Source organism: Tympanuchus pallidicinctus, unplaced genomic scaffold (assembly GCF_026119805.1).
Source record: "Tympanuchus pallidicinctus isolate F22 unplaced genomic scaffold, pur_lepc_1.0 scaffold2, whole genome shotgun sequence".
Classification (NCBI taxonomy): domain Eukaryota; kingdom Metazoa; phylum Chordata; class Aves; order Galliformes; family Phasianidae; genus Tympanuchus; species Tympanuchus pallidicinctus.
Window position 1 is genome coordinate 12,114,524 of NW_026294721.1, and position 21,082 is coordinate 12,135,605.

General features: G+C 37.6%; 1 protein-coding gene across 5 annotated transcripts in view; it reads right to left on the minus strand.

The window, feature by feature from the left end:
* Positions 1-737: 737 nt before the first annotated feature.
* SLC2A9 (solute carrier family 2 member 9) overlaps positions 738-21,082 on the minus strand; it is a 92,114-nt gene continuing 71,769 nt past the window's right edge. For 4 of the 5 annotated variants that reach the window (XM_052681660.1, XM_052681662.1, XM_052681663.1 and 1 more), the window contains 2 exons: positions 14,453-14,580; positions 738-4,101 (listed from right to left, as the gene is read on the minus strand). In XM_052681660.1, the coding sequence (XP_052537620.1) occupies positions 3,844-4,101; positions 14,453-14,580 (386 nt within the window). In that variant the 3' untranslated portion in view covers positions 738-3,843. The remainder of the gene's footprint in view (positions 4,102-14,452; positions 14,581-21,082) is intronic. The other variant, XM_052681664.1, reaches the window with a different exon arrangement.

A 21,082-nucleotide genomic window follows, 5' to 3' on the forward strand; every position in this document is an offset into this window, starting at 1 on the left:
ATTTCTGTTGTTTTGGTGTTGGTTTTTTTTTTGCATTTGAGCCTGAAGATGAAAATTCTCCCATATGGCTGAAATACATCTTCCCCCTCTAGAGAGCAGATCCTTGTGGAGTGAAAATTGGCTTCAGAACCCAAAGTATGAAATTCAAGTTTTATGCATATTTGAAATCTCAAGTTTTGCATATCTCTGTACCAGAAAGTCATTTGGCTGAATTCCACATCAAAAAGAAATTTAGGAAATCAAAATCACTGATAGCAAATTGCAGCTTTCTGCAAAAAAGGCCCCCTGGGTTCAGTAATTCTTACACACCTTTATTTCTACCACTAGCCAGTTTTAATACCCCTCACTGATACCTCTATTTTTATTTCCACAGCCTAATAATATAAACATATCACAGAATCACAGAATTCTAGGGGTTGGAAGGGATCTCCAGAGATCATCGAGTCCCACCCCCCTGCCAAAGCAGGTTCCCTACAGAAATGAAAATATGAAAGAATTAAGTGTGGAATCTGTCTTGGGAAGCAGAATATAAGTAATACTCCATAAAATATGCAGTTTCAGGTCTGATATTTCTTCCCCATAACTTCCAACTAGCCAAAGGCAGAGTCCAAATTGAGTTGAGTCATTCATATGAAGGGACAAACAGCCCTGTACTGGGACATACAGAACGTCCAGAGAGCTGAACATGGACAGCTGAGGAGATTCAGATTTAGTCAGAAGAAAACTTCCATCACGTATTTAATTCCAAAGATTTATTTTGCAGTCTTTGTGCGTGGACATGGCTGATCAAGCACACACAACCCACCAGCAATGCTTGTACAAAGAAAAAACAATAGTATCTCCCTGAAACTGGAAAACTGAACCTGGCTCCACGTAGCACCACTGACAAACACATGGCCACAGACATGACACATTCAACCAGAAAACCAAACAACATTGGTGATATTTTCTATGTTGTCCTCTTGTTGCTAGAGAAGCTATAGCAGCATAACATTGGAAATAAAAAAAATAATAATTACCAAACAAATTTAACAACACAAAACTCTCTTCAGGGTGAGAGATGAGAAGTTACACAGTACCCGCACATCTGCAGCTTCCTCAGAAACTTTCACAGCCCCAGGCAGAGGAGACAGCAGCCACTTCCTTAGCCAGCAAGCAGAGCACCTGCACCAGAGTACATCAGGAGGATGGAATGATTTGCAACTGAGCCATGGGCTGGAGCAAAGGACAGAGGAGAGGCAACCGCTGTCCTTGTCTGCAGTCACCGTCTGCAGAAAGTGTGCATATGGAGTGTGTCTATCTGGGCTATAGCAAGAGAGAGGCAAGGGGGACACAACCCCTACTGTTAATTATGCACAATCCCCCGAGCTGCAATATGAAATGCTATTGAGCATCCTTTGGTCAACATGTTTATAGGTGGGCTCCAGATGCAATTTTAAACAATAGTAAGATAATTTTATCCTGTTGCAGAAGACCAACTGAACTGCTCTATTAGGCCAACATGATATTTTATTGAAGTTATCTGGTAGGCATTATTTGTTGATAATGTTGCTGTAATGCACATCAGTGAATAGCACTGAGTGCTACATTTTTCTAATTTTGACAATAATAATGGATTCTAGTCCAGCCACCTCATCTCAGTAAGATCACATCATTTCATGTCAGTAGCCCTAATTGCAAAATAATTTTCAACCTGAATGAGAGGGTCTGAACTTGCCAGTCTTGCTCTACAGGCAGTAGAAGAATTTCTTCTGGAAATGGTCTGTAGGGATCGCGTTCAAGTTCATTTTTTACCTAGCCACCACTTAGAAAGCCTCAGGTAACACGTGGGTAGGCAACAAGAGCCACCAAAAGAAGACATATCCATTTCTTAGGTATACAACTTTAGAAGGGGTTATTGAAGACACCTTTCTTCATTTTTCTCCATAGCATTTGATTAGCTTCTGTATCTCATAATCAGTTGGTATAGCCCTGATACACTCAGTTTCTTAAAAGTAGCACCAGTATCATAAATCTGAATCTTCATTCTTAACTCCCTTACATGTATCTTTTTTTTCTGTCTGACTTGTTGCTGAATCTCTAGCCCGATAAAATAGGATAAATCCAGGCATAAAGTCTTAGAACAATTTTCTTTTGTTACCCAATGGTGAAATTGCCCTATTAGGTAATCTATGCTTACGGTGTGTGCAGCAAATATATCATAAATAAATAAATCAAAGTATACCCTATACATCATTTAGAAGTAATAGCTATCAGGATCTTTGATCTTAATTTACAGTATGAAACAAAACAATAAGCAGCTTAGTAGTCAGGGAAGTCTGAACAGAATAAATACTAGAAAGCAATTATCCATTTATTTCTTGCTCTATGTATGAATATATGTATAGTCATATACATTTATATTTTGGATATATATGAGTATATATATATATTTAATCCCAAATTTATGAATTTGGACATTAGTAAATGTAACTTACGGAAGCAGCTGGCTCTACCTAAATGCTGCACTTGCTTCTTGTGCCATACTCCTCACTGAGAGCAGCACTAAGACTTACTGACTTTTCATATGAAACAACAGCTATTCAATTGCTTATTTACACCCTTAGCATCCAAGTTACTTAAAGAGAAAAGAAAAACCATTATCATAATTACAAACTGGAAATAAGAGTTTGTTAAAAATATCCTAATGAAAGGCAGTGGATCACCTACCACTTGGCAACCTGCTGAGTCTTGCTATCATGACATTACGCAGATCTTAAGTCCAGTTTTAAGAGCATTAAGTAGCTTAGAAGCTTATAAACATGGAGAAGGTCCAGAGCTTAAGAATTGAGCCCAAATTAATGTCTAAATAAGAAATAGATTTCCAAGTTCCTTTGGAAATTTGAGTGTAAAATGGTGTTTATTGGGTCTTAGAGAAATTTTGGCTCCTAAGACTTGTTTTAAAAGGAACTTGAAAGAGAGGAATTGGTTATCATTTTACACAAACAGAGAATAATTAAAAAAAAGCCAAACCCAAAGAAAAATTAACAACAAAAAACACCCTTGGGAAACTTGGTATTTGGTTTTCTTTTCAATGCTACACCCTATAACTACTATCAAAGTTCTTTCCCTTCAATATGAGGGTTAGATTTCCTTTCATACTAGAAATTCTAGAAACAGTCTTATAAAAATATGTATATGTATCTCACAGAAATGCAGTGCCAGCAAACTCAGAAACTATAAGAAAATCATAGATCATGATTTGCAGATCAGATAAAGAAACCCATCAGGCCCTGTAGCTTCCCAGTCACGAATAGCTGGGAGGTCTTCATAAGAAGCAGAGAAAAGCCAAAATAGCTGGAGAAGGACTGGAAGGTTGGAGGAGCATCACCTGTCTTCTTTTTCCTCACTTCTCATGTGTAGGCTTACCAATTGGGAGCAAGGAAAGCTGGTCCCATTTCAGGTTGGCTCATGTTAATTCCTAGCAACCCTATCCTTACTGGCACTCCTTCCCATTCATCTCCTTCCAGGTGCATACACACCTCACCATCAACACACAACAGTGCCTGGCCAACTACTGCTCCCCACTGCCAGTATGCTACATTCCCCAGGTCTACATTCCTCCACCCCACTACTTCGCAGGTGTCCGAGAAAACTCTGGCTCTTATTTAAACAGCTGCTGCTACTCTGCCTCCAAGTTCCCCTACATCTCCCTAGCTGCTAACGAGTTCACCTGTACTCACTTTAAAACATATTTGAGGAGGAAGTAGTTCATGTTGTCACATTAAAAATACAATTACTATAAACATACTCAATGAAAAGAACATATTTTCCCTCCAGCCACCCCAAAAGAACATCCCTGTTTTACACAATTGCATGTTTTGTTTCCCCATTGTCCACTGAAGAAGTGAAGTTTGATTCTTGCTCAGCACTTGATTTCCTCTCTTCTGGGTAATGGTTCATTTCTTGCATTTCCAAGGAGACTTTATTTCTTTTGGCAAATGCATGGCTGATCTCACTCAATGTCTTGTTCTTAGTTTCAGGCAGGACAAAAAACAGGTAGGTTGCTCCTGCAAAGCAGATGGCAGCAAACACGAGGAAGCAGTAGTTCTGTAAACCGCTCTGTGAACAGAAAACAAGTGAGATATGGTCATTGCATGCATCAAGGTGAAAAAAAGTCGTAAGAAAATTAACATCAGAAATGGAGTGAAAGTCCAAGTGGGCGGTGTGGAGCAATTTTTAAGCAAGTACTGTGAGTGCTGGCATTCACTGCAAGTCAGAGTGCCTTAGAAGTTCATAAAAATGCATGAATCTGCAGCTCTTCCAGCACCAGTGGCCCAAAGACGGAGCAACAGGCTGCAGGCAGAGGTGCTGGAAGGCACCAGGTTGGGGCTGTGTGCACTAGCAGCAGGGGGAAGCAGGGCTTCTGCTGCCTGCACAGCTTGACCCAGCCTTGCACTTGTGCAATACTGCTGGAGATAAGGCAGGTTTTTCACCAGGCTGCTCTGAATACAACCTCTCAATTTCTAGGTACAAAAAGAAGTCATGCTTTTGTGATATCTTGCAGCTGTACATGACAGACGAGAAACCTGTTATAGCCAGAGGCAGCTGCATCACAGATGTTACAGCTCTGAGATTTGCAAAATAAACAAGGAGAAAAAAGGCAGACATTTCTATCATTTCCAAGGTTACAAGAGCTTCAAGAAGAAAAAATTCCATAAAATATACTTCTTTCTTGCTAGAGACGAGTGTAAGAACTATCCCTAATTCCTGAAGAAATTCAAACGTCCAGGATCCCTATAGTTGTCTTTGAGCTCTTAAAGCAAATGTCTAATGAACATTTTTACTTGCTTTAATTAACAAGGGCAAAATTAACAAAAAGTGGTATCTCCAGATCCACAAATAAGGCACTCTTTCCACTGCCTTGGGTGAGATCATGAATAGTGAGCATGGGAAGAAATTAATGTCTCAGACTCAATATGAGGTGTTTGAATGGAGAAATCTACACTGGTTAAAACTTGTGGCTGTGAGTTCCCAGACATATTTACAATTGCCATTAAATATATGTATATGAAATAATCATGACAACACTAAACCATGACATAACACCAACTTTTCTATAAGCTATATGTCCACCATTTCTATATTATAGGGTAGGTAAGGAATCCTAAGGGGTTATGCAATTCCTGGCACTGGTTTATGTTTCACTTGCTCAGCATACATAAAATATAGCATGGAAGAAGAATATGAAGTCACGTTGTGGAATGAAGAAGAAAAAAATAAACTTCTCCAGCTTCATGGCTGCCTGGTCACAATGTTTTCCATGGATCATTCATTACCTAGTTCAGCCCCTCTGCTCCAGACTGTAATAGGAAAGGCTTGAAAGTGCATCCTCTGAAACACTGCCTATGGACTCTTGAAATCACTGATACATTTTTTGTTAAATCTTAGAAGCACAAACTCCTGAACAACCTGACAATCACAAGCCAATGAGCACGGATGATGAGGAGGAAAAATATTCTGGAAAGGAAACTGATATGGCTTTCAAGCTTGTACAGAGGCAAAAGCAAATGAATTCAGTAGACAGGAAAAAATAACTTCACGGTGCCTCATAACTCATTCTGTCATGTTAAAAAAATCCAAATTTTGCATCTGGCTTCTCTGCATGTGTAATTACTGTTCACTGCAATGGTACGATTCCAATCTAGAATTATGTTTTTCCCATTTTAAGAGGTTCATTGAACTAGACTTTCTCCTTGATGCAAATAAACCATTAATGTCCAGTTTTACTTAGCCTGACCACCAGTTCACTGTGCATCTTGGTAATGCTGACACAGGTTTCTCCCAACTTTGTCACTCCTGATTATTTCTTTGCTGACCATTATTTGAATTAGTGTTTATTAACTTCTTTGATTTGTGCTGAAACCTTTTCTAATTGCACTGAACACTGTCATTACTTCACGATTCATTTGCAATTATTTTACATAATATGTTTACGATTACTGGTAATAAACTTGCTGTCCTTAATTTCTGCTTTTCCTTTTACATATAGCCCCTAAAGGCCTCCAGATGAAATTTCACAGAGAACAAGATAAAAAGTATTTTTTCTTATAAATCCTGCAAATGAGTTCTGTAGCAAGAGACCATTACTTTGCACTCCTCACGTGAAGCAGGATGAAGCCCTAAATCCTGGAGAGGAACACCACAGGGCAATCACAAAATGATTGTAATTTCTCTCATCAGCTAGCGTTCAGTCATAATATTTCTTTAAAGCAGGTTATCATTTTACACACAGAGAAAAGACAAACATGTTCACAAGCCTTTGTAACTCAGAGTTCAGGTAATATCTTCTGAATCCGTGTCTGCAACAGAAGAATATAAATTACATTACCCATTATAAGAATGAAATCTATCTGCACTGCACACTGATAAAGGAATTTTGGACAGAAGTGCAGGATAAAGCAGAAGGTAAATATCAAATCTTGAATCCTAACTCAAAAGAAACCTTTAATGGGGTATGAAAGGGATACAGCTCAGCCTAGATTTTAATTCATTTTTATCTTTTTCTGATGTATTCTGAATCGATTGGTGCCAGAGGGAGGAATCAATGGATGGATGAGTATATCTGATGTTCCCATCAAGAGATGCTGAAGGTAGGGTAGTGCGCTGGGAAGAGTGTGAGCACTGAGTTACTGCACACTCATTCTGAGAGGGAAGTCTGTTGGGCTGGAATGGGAATAAAAAACTGAGGAAGAATTTCAGTGAGAGCCTTTGGGGCCATGCAAAGTACAGATACTCTGCAATTCTGTGCTCTTAGCCCATTGGGCCTCAAGATCCCCTACTGATATGTGCATTCTTAATGACATATGACTAATGATAACACACATGATAAAATTTGAAAAGCTAAATATTTTTCTATACTTTTGAACATTATTTCACTAATTACATGGAATAGAAGCATGTATTTCCATCTGTTTTCCATTGTTTCTTCATTGTATCCTCTTGCATGAACATCAGATGTTCAAAGTTACCAAATATTTCAGGTGTTTTCCTGAATAACCAGGGCCCCATCTTTTGAAGGCTCTTGAGGCTCATAGTTATTCATTCAGAGTCAAGGTCAGATACACAAATGTCCTTGAAGGACCGTGATTTCCATGGGTTATGGAAGTCTGCCTTCCTGGGCTCCCAGCAGAAGGTATGAGAGTCGCAGACCAGATTTTTGCTGCCATCTCTTGAAGAGAGCACCTTGGTTATTCCTAGATAGTCAGTAGGCTACTAAATCTTCTTCAAAGTTGACTTAGAGTGAATTTTTCAAGGATGCCCAAGATATTTTAAAGTTAAGAACAAACTTTTAAACTCATCACCTTCCATTTTTGTACTGCTTTCTAAGGAGGCTATTTAAACTCAATGTTTCTATAAATGTCCTGCCACTTGAATCTTGAATTACTCATTTTTTATCCTCTTTATATTTCTGCAGCTGATCAAGGCTCTGTATTCTCTGAAAAGTGGGAAATCAGGAAACTATTCATTTAAGACATGCATTTGATTACCACAAAAAGGAGTTAACGTCAAAGCACTTAAACAATTCTGCCAAATCAGATCCCCAGCACGGCAAATCAGACCTGACTCAGACAGTGGCTTGTAGCTCTGTAATTGAGGTGTATGAATAAGGCAGTGCAGCACAGCAACATCTTTTTAAACATAAAGTTTAACATATTCTCAGATTGTACAGGGCTGCTATTGGCATTATGCAAAATGTATAGGCCCAGTCTCTCCTTAAACAATCTCTCCCCAATCTCTCTTTAAACATAATGCTAAAGAATGCTTAATTTTTACCACTGTGACTTCAAATGCTCAGAATGGATGAACACAAGCAAATGGAAATCCTAAATTAAAACTGTAAGATCTCTAGGATTCATAAAACAAACAAACCAACAAGCAACCCAAAAGAAACTCCCCCAGATTTGCTCCTCAAGCAAGAGATAGCTATTTACTGATTTAACTCACTTTATAGTAAAAATCAATTTCTAGGCACAACTGCTAAACTGAAATTTGGAAAATTTACATTCCTGAGCGTACACAGAAAAGAAATGCACAAATGAACAAATTTACCACAAATGAATCAGATTTAGCAAGTTTACCAAACAAACATCTTTAAAATAGAAGTTCTGACTCCCAGCAAATGTCAGATTTTCTTTCCAAATATGATACCAATGTGATTCCTTCCTACTGAACTACCTTTATAGTCTTTCACTAGTCTTGGAAACATAATCCAGAAACAAACAAATGTGTATCTAGACAATGTCTCTCAATTTCCATTTGAGTTTTTATTTACGCACTCTGCCTGATTTCTCCATCAATTGCTGCTGAGTCTTACATAGGCACTTCCTGTTCTCCATTTTTGCTTTCTTATTTGCTTTTGCATTTCATAATAGTGACATCAATCACAAAATAATTTTCAATATAGCAGAGTGGGGGCAATTCAAGAAACCACACATAATATCTGCCCTAAAAATTCAATTGCTGGCTGAAAAAAGCAGGAGAGATTCCTTCAGTACCATCAAAACTTTAAGTGGAAGGCAAACAAACCCCTTTACCTTCCCAGTCACTAAATTCTCAACTTGAAATGTCACTGCATGTTTGGCACTGGCAATGGATGCTTGCATTTGGTGGTTACCATACCAATTCTATGAAGATTAGAATCAGTAGCTGTCAAATTGAATATTTGAGGTAATGATATCAAAAGTAATGATTTGATGCCTTATTAAAAAAGTTGCCAGCAAAACAGTTATTCATGTGGATGTTTGGCTTTACTTGCTCTTGTTCAAATTCATGTTTGAATGAAAGCAAATGGATGAGAGAATTTGTGTCCTTTACCCCTTGTCCTTGAGATTCAGACATAATTTAAAAGTTCCACTGCAGGTGCAGGACAATGAAGAATGACAGAGCTCCTACATGAAATGTATTTCATTAAGTAAAAAATAGAGCAGTTTTCAAAGTCATGTACTTCAATTTCATCCCAAACTCTCATACATTTATTACCTCCTCATAAACATAACAGATCTTTGTATTCTATGCTTGCAGCAGCTTGCTTCTAATTAAGACCTTTTTTTTTCTCATTAACCTCCTGATAGCCTACATTTCATTTTCTTGTCTTTGAGGGGTACTTCAGCCACTTCCCCATAGATACATACGCTGTAGTTTGCATGTCAAATATAAAACAGCTGAAAATAACTTGACAGAGAGAACCTGCATATAGACTTACATGTGCATACATTTGTTATTGAAATTTTTGTACTTCTTAACAGAAAAAGTCAATGTAAATTATTACACAGTTAGGAAAATCTTTCTAGATGAATGAATAGAAAATCTCAAGTGTAAAAATAAGGAAGAAAAAGAGCAGAAGTTCAGAAGAGCCTCCAGTAAGAATTCACCAGTATTACTTCTGTATTAAGCATTACTTAAATTAGCTTCTGAAAGGGGGAAAATAAGCACAGACATAAGTCTTTGCATCACAGTAGAAAGCAATGTGAACAAGCTGTGTGACAGCACTACTCCATATTACACTGAGCACCATCTGGATCACGTATCAAGCCATGATATTTTTTCAAGACACTGGGTTCAATGTAAAAATAAAATAAAGTTGAAGTTTACTCAGTCTCAAGCTAGTGATAATTTGTACTTTGTCTCTTTCAGATCTCTCTTTTCTAATATAATAATATAAGTAAAAAGCTTACATATGAAGAATACATATGAAAATTTAAACAGTATTGTCTTTGAGTCCTGTGCTTAAAAAGCCATCTAGTAAAAACTTTCACTATTTCAGGAATATGACCTTCCACACTGCCATTTGCTTTACTCTTGTCACCTCAGTAGTTGCCTCTGCTTTTCAGCATCAGTATCTGAAGCACCAGCCCTGACCTCCTACACCAGATGATCAGTTTCTCATTTATTATTGAAGCCTGCCCCACATCTAGTGACTTATCCACAGTAAAAAAGCACAGCCCTTTCCATTGCCAGTGAGCCAGAAAGGAGCTGCAGAGGTTGTTTTTGACAGTATCTGACAGTTGCTTGTTTCCCCAACCTGAAGTATAAGCACTCAACCATAACTTAAGACGTATATGCAAGCCTTTGATAAGGTGTGAGCGTTCATCTCTCAGATCTACAACACAATATATATTTGCTTATCAACATGCCTCAATCTAGAGTTACAAAGAAACAGCACAAAAAAGTACATGATGGTAGATAAATACAAATATTATGACTTTGTAAAAACAATGTTTTTTATAACAAGAAAAACACTCAAACTGCACACTGATTTTATTAGTCCCTGCTAAAATGAGATATTCTATGCTATTGCTCAATCAGATGGCTGCAGAACACCATGCAGCTTGTAGTATTGCCGCAGAGTTGCTGCAAAAATGCTGCAAGAGAATGAGAAATGTTACCTATTTTGAGACAATGCAAGCTTCTCTTGGGGCAGAAGTAAAAGGGGAAAAATCACTGCAGTCCTCAAGGACTGTACATAGGCCTGGAAAGATGGAAAGATGATAAATTAATCCCATTCAAGTTCTCTTTCTTTCTTCTAAGCAGCTGCAGCAGCAGCAAAGTTCTTCTTTGTCATTTAGACAGGGATCTACATCATTTCCTAGTACAACCATGTGAAGAGATTTGAAGACCTCCATCAGTTGCTTCCCCAGCACTTCTAAATATTTCAAACTCTATCTTTCCTTGCTGTAGGCATGCAACCTCACAGTACCACAGGCAAAAGCCAAACACAACTGAGGAGCAGTCATCTTTGCACCTAGTGGACGTGTAAGCACACCTGAACACTCCTCTGTGATCCCTGGTAACTACTCTTCCCCCATCTCCTTATCTTTAGTCCTTTACCATACATATTACAAACCAGTTAGCATGGGGTATTAAAAGAATCAAGTAGGAAACATAAGTACATTTATGGCAGATAAAAACGACTGTTTTCTTTCATTCCTCCCTGGCTTACTTCTGTTTCCACTGTGTTACTGGGAAAGGAAAGTGTGTTCTACAGTGTAAATTAGTATATCCATTGAAAGATTCCAATTTCAATAAAATATACAGAGATATTTTAATAAGTATCTTTTGAATAAGCACTCCATATACACCATGACCTTAGCACCTGACTCTGCAGTCTTCCTTCTAGAATGGGAAATTATTATGACAGAAAACTTCTGCAGCAGAATATTGCTTTCCATGTAGTCTTTAAATGCCCCATAACATTCTAAGAGAAGAAACTGAAAAATGAAATAAGAATGCATCAGAATATTATGAAAAGAGCATAGTCAGTCCTAAAATTAACTGCTAATTCTTAGTAATTCTTTGTATTTTTACAATGCTTTAGAAAAACAACACTAGATAACATGTGATTTAATGTCCTGCTGACCTATCTTGGTACAGAAGGCTGCTACTGCAATCCTTTTTGAAGACTAACAGCTGAACACCTGCTGAACACCACCAGAGCTTTTCAAGCATTTTTCTTCTGCTGTGGTTTGTTGTCCCATCTGCTAGCTTCAGACCATCGCATCTATTTCCACACACATAAACACTCGTATTTCTTGTTTACTATGTTGCCCTGTCCTTCACTATCCAGACCTCCTTAGCATAGCTATTCCTACCAGCTATCACTCACTCTTTACAACATATTCTTGAATAACAGTCTCCAGAGAAGTCAGGAAAGGTCTCAGATTTTCTGTCCAGCAGCATAAAGTAGAACTGCAGATTTAGAGAGGTGATGCCAAAAAATGCCCACAAGTAATAATTTTGAGTCTGGTTACATTAATAGGTTTGTGCCTGTATCTACTTGTGTATGTAGAAGAGTTGGGTTTTATTCATCTGAGTGTCTGGGAAATAGTTTCTTTTTATAGATGTGCCAGTGAGAAAGAGAGCAGGAGACTCATGGGCAAGCATGTTTGAATTACATTATTTAGCCATCCATCACTCCTCTGTTTAAGAAGTTATTCATTAACTCAAGGACTGGAATAAATATCACACAGAAGGATGAGTTCTTTATGGCTCATGAATAACTTACGGAAATGCCAACACCTGAAATACATTTACTTGTGCTTTTCAGTCAACAGTTAAATACCTATCAAAACCTTCACTCTCTTCTGTTCAGCAGAAGATTAAACAATTTGCAACAAAGCATCCGATAGGTGGAGGGTGAAACCAGTTAAATTTAATACAGAAGTAGATGCAATTTTATATTTATCACTGTATAACTAACTGATAAATTTGAAAGTGACATCAAACCTTCAGTGATAATTCAGAATTGCAAACACGAAACACACACACCAGTGCAATTAGAAAACAGAGATGCAAAAGTCAATCAGTCAGTTTGAATGCTGGTAGTTAAAGACAAAAAGGAATGCACGACTTCCTCTGGTCAGGTTTGTCGGTGGCAATTGGTTTTTGTTTTTGTTTTTTTTTCGCAATGAATCACTACTGCCACAGGGAAAATGATCTGTTTCCTTTTATTATCCATAAAAGAGAGAATATATTAAGCAGCAATAAGCTTTCAGAAGGATGACTAACATAACCTTGAAGGCCTTCAGGTTAGAGATCCCTCAAATTTTCCTGCTCAAGTTGTTATGAAATTCACAGAGTTTCCTTTGATAAGTCAGAGAAGTTTAACACCTTCTAATCCTTTTGACATAAAAAAATAACCGATCTTTTCTCTGTCTTCTATCATTCACAGTCAGTCTTTCCTACCTCACATTTTTTTTCCAGGTGGAATCATTTTAGTTTTGCTTTCTTTCACATAATCACCGTGTTTCCTGTTTTCTCTTCTAATTCTCTCCATTTTTCAAGATTATGTAACTCAAAGCATCATTATGTTATTCCTATGATTCCCTCATAATTTGCAGGGAAGCAGCAATTGGTGCTGTCAGCTCACTGCTTTGGATTTGGGATTCTGCCACCATAAACTACAGCAGTGGCTACTGATGTAAAACACACAAAAAAAAAAAAAAGCTGAAAAGAGCCTTCTGAGCCACTTGCTGTGTACAGTTAATGAGACACTTCCTCTTAAGGAGGCTTCAACATCAATAAAATCATGGAAAGCCAGGCACACAGATGTGTGAAGATGTGAACATCTTTAGGCGTTTTTTTTAAATTACTTTTTAAAAGCCACAATCTCTGTAATATGGAAACATGATTTTCTTCATTAAAACTAAACTGGTAATCCTGTAAACACATAAAGGGAATTTTTTATGATGCAAAATCATAGATTTCCCAAGGCAATAGCAAACTTCGTATGGATGCATACTAAAACACTCACAAAGCATTAGCGTGCATGTGAAAGAAACAGAAAATGCAGTTTGCCTTTATATTTGTATTTACTGAGGTCCTTTTTAAATAATAGACCTGTTGAGGGAGTTTGCAGAACAAAAAGGTTACATTAGAGGGAGAATCCTGAGCTGAGTGAATTCATGCTGATGCTGATGACTAAGGTGAAGTTTCCAAAAACATGTCAGATTTGTCTAATTGTTTCTCTGCTGAATTTGGTAGATGTTCCAATGACCTCAATGGGAAATTAATGACAACTCTACCTGCTTTTGAATGTCACACCTGAGAAGTCTGAACCAGCTCCTTTGTCTGAGCTAAAAAAAACTGATGGAGAACACTCACAGATTTCACTAAGCATTAAAACAAACCTAAACACTTACAGCTCAGAGCGGTGGAACTGAAGTTAATGTTAATAGTAGCACAGTTTGGAAGGATGACAGCATTTATACTCATGTTAACTTTTGAAGGTGATCCAAGTCATCAAAATGATTAAAGCCATTTTCCTCTTAAAAGAAATTTTAAATTGTGTCAAATGTAGACCAAGGGTCAGATTTTATAATTCTTTCAAGTTCTCCCATAAATTCTTTCAGACAGATAATTTCAAACAGAACTACTTAATTAAAGCAGTTTCACTCTCAAATGATAGTTAACTTACACAGGCTTAGAGTAAGATAAAATTTTACAGTATCTGCAAATACTGGTGCACAGTACTGCATATAACAATGCATCATATAATTTTCAGTTTTAAGAAGTCACACACAGCAGTAACACCTTCTTTGTATTTATTCACCAATGAGACTATTCACCAAATAAGAATTCTCAAAGCATACAATAAAGCTGAAGATGGATCATTATGGCTGCAGATGATAAGGACGGTGTGACTTATGGACACAGCCATCACATCAGATTGCACTGCTACAGTACTCCTGTTGGTAATTTGCCATTTAGGGTTGTTCACTGCTATACTGCTATTAATTTTTTCAGAGAACAATTTTTCCTAAGACATTCGGATGATACATGGGTAGCACAATTAAAATTCATCATAAACATAGTAGGAATTTCATTCGCTTCAATGAAAAGACATTTACTATTACCAGAAAATTACTTATAGCGTAAGAACTATAGCGCATCAAAGATCAAGCATGTTAAGTACCTGAATGAAAGGGAAGAGCAGTCCGACTGCAAAGTTGCAGAGCCAGTTGACTGTCCCAGCTACCATGAATGCAGCCGGCCTCTGAGACTGCTGGAAAAACTCTCCTGTGAGGACAAACGGGATCCCACCTGGAACAGGGTCCAAGAAGGTGGTGGTTTTAGTAAACGTCCTCTGCCAACGCTTTCTTTAATAACAGAGGCAAACACACTTTGTGTTGCACATTTCATCAGCAAGCATTTCTGAGCAGATAATACGATTTATCAAAACCATAATTTAGAGGAATGTGACGTTTTGTTGTTTAATGCCACTGCATCTTAGTGACAGGAAACAGAGAATTCACACAACTTCTAGAGTGCCACGTGATGAGCTGGTTATCAGAATAAGAATCACCATTTCTACTAAAATGCTTGAAATTCTGAAATTTGAGTAATATTCCAAAATACTTTTAGGCATTAAAAACTAGAAAGATGGCTCTGAAGAGATTAAATAATATTTTTGGATAGTTATTGCCCACTTAATTTTAGTAATAAAAAAGCAAAGCATTTGCTGCTCTGTAGGGACATTTTTCATTGATGTTTATTTAACACGTTTACTAGTTGGCACTTCTGGCAAGGTCTATTCTTCCCATCACCCAAGGACTCTGACCTCCATAATACCAAGCTCTGCAGAATAGTACACTTGTCACTCGTGTTTCCTTCCACTTAGACAGTGGGCTATTTTGTACAGCACTGGCATGTTGTTGGCCTGACAATAACCCTTGGGGAACAGCTGTCTAGTGCTGAAAGTCCTGATTTTTCTTTGGCTTCTTTCATTTTTAGTAGGATATTTCTATAGAAATATCACCGTTTTCATAGAATAAAACATGAATTCTAATTGCTAAGTGGATACTTATTACAGTTAATTAGACACGGCTGGTTGCAGGATTATTTTGTAGCAGTTTGGAAAGAAGTTAATCTCATTACATTAGCCATGTTTTCAGTAATCTGTTGCTGCCAATTCCTAACTCAAGAAACTCATGTCTGCCTTTGTTATTATGCCTCATTTTCTGCATTACCACTTAGCTTATCAGGTAAGATCATAGAATCCTTAGAGTTGGAAAGGACCTCTGAAGGCCATGTAGTTTGACTCCCCTGCAATGAACAGGGACATCGCAGCCAGATTAGGTCACCAGGGCTTTATCCTGCCTCGCTTTCAAAGTCTCCAGGGATGAGGCATCAACCACATCTCCCTAGGCAACCTGCTCCAGTGCCTCACCACTCTCATTGTAAAATATCTTTTCCTTATATCTGACCTAAATCTCCTCTCTTAGACTTTGAAACCGTTTCTCCTTGTTCTGTCACCACAGACCCTGTTAAAGAATCTGTCCCCTAAGATCCACTACTCATCCCTTATGTAATTCCTTTAGCTGTTTTAGGCATTTTAACTAGCTAATATGAACAATCAAAATCATGTGAATTTCAGGAAAATCGGGTTGATCGGGACACATTTTCTCTCAAAAACCCCTATGACAATCCTCTTTCCAAAATACACATAATTTAAGGTGAAAACATTATAGAAGACTTTGTACACACACTGGATCTTCCTCTTACATGTTTTTGTTTCATCTGTGTGCTTATTTTTTGTTCTACACTTTGAATTCAGACTGCATATTCCCTTCCCAAAGGACAGCTGTGAACGCATGGAAGTGCTGTATGGTGGTGCATTGTCATACAGCCCCTTGTGCTCAGAGCCACTGCACTTAAACACGTGCACTAGAAAATGTTTCAGATAGTGACTTGTAAATACAGAACAGGATATGCAGTTGACACATTCTCAGATATTCCTCCATTTCAGATCTTTCATACTCAGAGACCATGATCATGTGCATAAAAGGAAGGCAAAGTAATGCAGAAAAAAGTTAGATTATACAGTATAGGCAGTGCCCCATTATCAATTTTGACTTTTTGTGAGAATATATTTACAACTGTATCAAATTCAACTTTTTGTTCCAAAGCCTGTCAGTATAAATTACACATACAGAAGTACAGAGCAAATAAATATTTATTCCTATTTTATACGTAGGAAACAGAAACACTAAGTGTTTGGGTCATCCGTGCCCCAGTTTAAAAGTCTTTCCACAAGTTACAAGTGGTATCCAAATTCTTCGACCAAAAAAGTGACTACTGCCAATAGTACTTTGACTGTGTAGAACAAATAGCCAAACAGGCATAACTCACTGAAATGATGTATCAGTCCTCTGTGGTTTACAGTGCCTATTTTGTCATGCACTTGTGATTGGGGTTCAAATCCTATACTATGGCAGGCAAAATAACAATCACATCTGTCCTGCCAGTACCTGGTTTAGGTCTCAAATGTCACACGAGGGAGTGGTTTGCCAGTGCACCTGCCTCTCACAGTGAAAAACTGAATGACTGGATACATAGAAACCATGTAAGTTATTCATTTATGATCATTTATTCTGGCGTGCCTTTGCTGTAGGATAGTCTCCAGAGGTGTTACCGTTCTTGTCAGTATAATAAAAATGCTGTTCTGGATCCATTTGAGAAAATACACATTGTACAAAAGAGAAAAAAAGCCAGAGGCAAAAATGAAAAAAAAAAAAAAGTTCAGGACAGAAACATATCAGAAAGAATAAATGTTGTGGAAATAAAAATGCATAAGCATTGTTAGTAAAAAAAGGTTCCTTGAAATTCAGATAGTAGTATTTGGATACATATTAATAATCACTGCAGATTATTATTAGTCCTGCTTATCACAAAAGCTCTTCAATCTAATTTGAAAATTAATCAATTAATCTCGTGATGGTAAAAACAGCATATTGAAAAGTCTAAAAAAAAAAAAATAAAAAAATAAAATTTAGCAGTTCCTTGGAGCTCTCAAATGTCTACAGCATAAAAAGAGGAAAGGTGCACAACCCTCAGGCAGAGCAAATCCTCAGACTTTCTCATGGCATAGACAAGAATTCCACAGCATCACAAAGCAGAGAAAGCCAGGTTATACAGAAGGATGACTTAAGAGAAATATATGAAACAATCAAGGAGCCTGAAAAGTAATTGGTGAATTAACTGAAAAACAGGACAGGCCTAAAGACAAATGAAAAAGTGGATGAAAGTAGATCGTAGCTGTATATTGCTACATGTCAGGAAGAGCAGAAACTTGACCTTACTAGGATGTAGAGCAGGGGATATGAAAGCCTACCCAGAACCATTTCACTCCTTAGTGGAGTGAAATGAATAGAGAAATTATGATAAGCTGAAGGAAAAATGTAAATCCTTAAAACGCCAACAGTGAAGGCACCTGAAATCAACTAAATTCATAACCCCAAGCATCCACCCATCACCAGCCATTTCAAGGTGCAGAGCTACTCAAAGATCTTTTTTCCCCTTTTTCTCTTTGAGAAAAAAATACAAGCACGTGACTTGGAAGAAAGCTGCAATATGCTCTGAACTGGTCAAGCCATTTTGTAGAATGTGTCACTACTGTCTCTGATGCAGGTTTGATCCTCATTCTCTATCTTTACAGAATCTCAAGATTTTCCACACTGTTTTTTGAGTGGTTTAGTCATCACAACAATATGTCATCTTACCAACCACTCCTTACAGTTAGTTTCAGTGTAAGATATCCAATGAATTAATTGATCCGTGCTGGCTGCTGTTCAATGGTTGCTTGGAAACCAGAGCCAAAAGCAGGCTAACCAATCCACTGTCTTTTTGAAACAGTCTTTAAATGTTTTGTCATGAGTTTTGCAGCCTCATAAGCTTAAATTTGGTTAAACGGCTTCATCGTAAAGCTAAATGGTATTCTTCCTCATGGGTGATGAATCTGGAAATAGTGTTTCCATTAGGAGAATTTCCAAGCATTTTTCAGTGGAACAGCATTATTTTAGCACTGATCAAAAAATGAAAACATATATTATGACTTCCCATACAACTTCAGCAAAATAGGTTCTGAACATTAACTTAGAGGAGTAATGCACTGACCACGATACTTACAGCAATTCATTTCTTATACATTCCTGTTTTCAGCATTACAGCGAACATAATGGAAGAAGCTCTTGACATATTACAGTGCCACTAAAGATTTTTCCACCTGTTAACATGGTACTTCTATTGGAAATTGCACATTGCTATTGCAAGCCTTGTATACCAATGATCTGCTTAATGAAACTAGACTAAGCCTATATGACAGAATTTGATATGCACCAAAACACTTATATCTGTGCATATTACTCATTTTCTTCCATAATTAGTGCAGTTACACATAGATTCAATGCCATTTGATGGCAAACATCCAGAGTCTCAACCAAATAGACTATTGCATATGAAATTGGAATGATAGAACAGAAATAATATTCTTGCTGTACCAGCTAGAGATTTTCAAATATATATTTACATTTGCATGAGTATCAATACGCTTTCCTTTCAAAATATTAAATGCACATATTGACTGCAGTTACAAAAAAATACTGATTAGCAAGAGTTATTTGTTTCAGCACAAAAGTCTAAACACAGAAAATGTGAAAACTGAAGGAAATACAGAGATCCTAATTTTGTCTCTATGCAGTACCTAACTGGTACTTGGTCCTAGTTATATACATGATTTATGAAATAAGACTGTTGAGAGAATAATTGCCTAGTACAGGACAGGGAGACTTATTAGATTGGTAAACTGCCTCTAGAAGCAATGGAAACTGCATCCCTCAAGGCAGGGAAGAGAAAGGAACTCCAAGTTCTCTGCTCATCTCTTAGCACAGGCTCAAGGCACAGTTCCATGTATTCAGTCCCAGCTGGCAGCTCCACAAAAACTGTGGGGTTTCCAGCTCCACAACTCAAGAGGCAGCTGAATGCCTTCCCAATAGCAGCGCTTGAAATCCTGGAAAGCCTGATTAGGGCAAGACCTGCCAGATCTTCCAGCCCTGCGCTGTGAGATAAGGAGTCTTCAAGATGAGATGTTTTGACAGAACAGGCAAGCATTTTGCAACAATGTTCTGTTTTGCTAAAAGATGTCTGTGTAGCTCTAGATCAGATCAAGCCAAATAGCTTTTTACCACAAGGCAAGGACTGATATAACCTAATAGGGCTGGAAAACAGAATAATAGCTCAATGACAGGCTTCAGTGTGTGCAGTTCAACTGGGAGAAGACAATTCTGGAGGACAGTCATGTGGGAGAGGCAAAGGAAGTGAGACAAACCTCCTGGAGGAAAGCCGCTGGCAAAGAAACCCAATATTCTTCAGAAAGACAGCAAAAGGATGTTAGCCTGCACCCAAGCCTTAGCTGCCAAAAAACTAAAAACTCAAACAGATGCACCTGAAAGATATACTACAGGAGATCTGCTGGTGAGGCACCCAGCACAACCAGCAAGTGCTTTCTGTCCCTGTGAGCCTATAGATAGAACATATTGATCTTTACAGAGATCTCTTCTGTGTGGCTGCCAGATTATTTTAAGTTGCACATTCTACTTAAAATTGTTGCACGTTCTACTTGGTGGAACAATATACTCCTCCTTTCCAATAAAGGTGTTACATTTTCAGGCAGGACAACTGCCTTGCTAGCTAATCCTGATTAGAGAACTGGAAGTAGAATGTGTGATAGAGGTGGGCTGACTCTCATTGTCATGCCACAGTCTCTCTTAAATGTCCCCAGCTCTCCACAGGAGAACTGTTGATCTACAGAGTTAAGGAAAACAGGCACTTGGATTGTATAAAACAGTACAGTTGGTTAACAACGTTAATTTGTACCATCTGAAGAGCTGGAGTTTGGATTAAAGGCCACGTGAACAAAGGATGTTTAAAGCTTCATCAAAGACAAACCAGCAGTGCAAACCATAGAACCAAATTAGAAAACATAAAAAATACAGAATCTGTCAAAAACTAATAATATAGTAACAAGTACCTCACAGTTATTAACATTCTTGCTTGTAATACAATGCTGTGTGGAAAAGGCTTTTGCATTTAATAAGTAATATTTGGTTTAGCATCTATAAGTCTGCTATTCCAACAGCCTATAGAAAATCAGTCTGGCAGGCATTTGGGTCTTTGCTCGTGCAAGGTAAACCACATCACTTTCTATCAATTAAAGTAACAAAGCAACCAAGTACAACATGAAAACATACTGATATACTCTGCTGCAACATCACTGGTTTAAAAAAAATCTCAGATCTCAATTATTGTCACTAATATGTATGACATACAGCAGTAAGACCATTGACAAAGAGAAACGACATAATATTCCTTCTATGTTCAGTTCAGTAATTATTTTTAATTCATGTAATTTCAGTGCAAATGACCTAAGTATTCCCTTATCTGAACCATCTGATAATTTCTTCTTCAGTGAAGTTCTTCCCCTCTTGAATAGTAATTAATGCACTTTCTCTTAATTTTTTAGTTCTGTAAGGCACTGTTCTTAAGCAGAATTTTATGAGCACCCATTTACTGACTGAATCATTTTTATCTCAAAAAACTGTTTAATGAAGGCAAAATGCATACTACATAATTGAAGAGCCCAAGTAAACTCAGTCTTTTTAAGACAGTTTCTTCTACTTGAGTTATATCTTCTTTCAAATGCAGCTCTGCTCTTGGAAGCCCAAGTACTAATTTTTCATAGCTTTTCCTTTTCCCTATTTCCCAAATA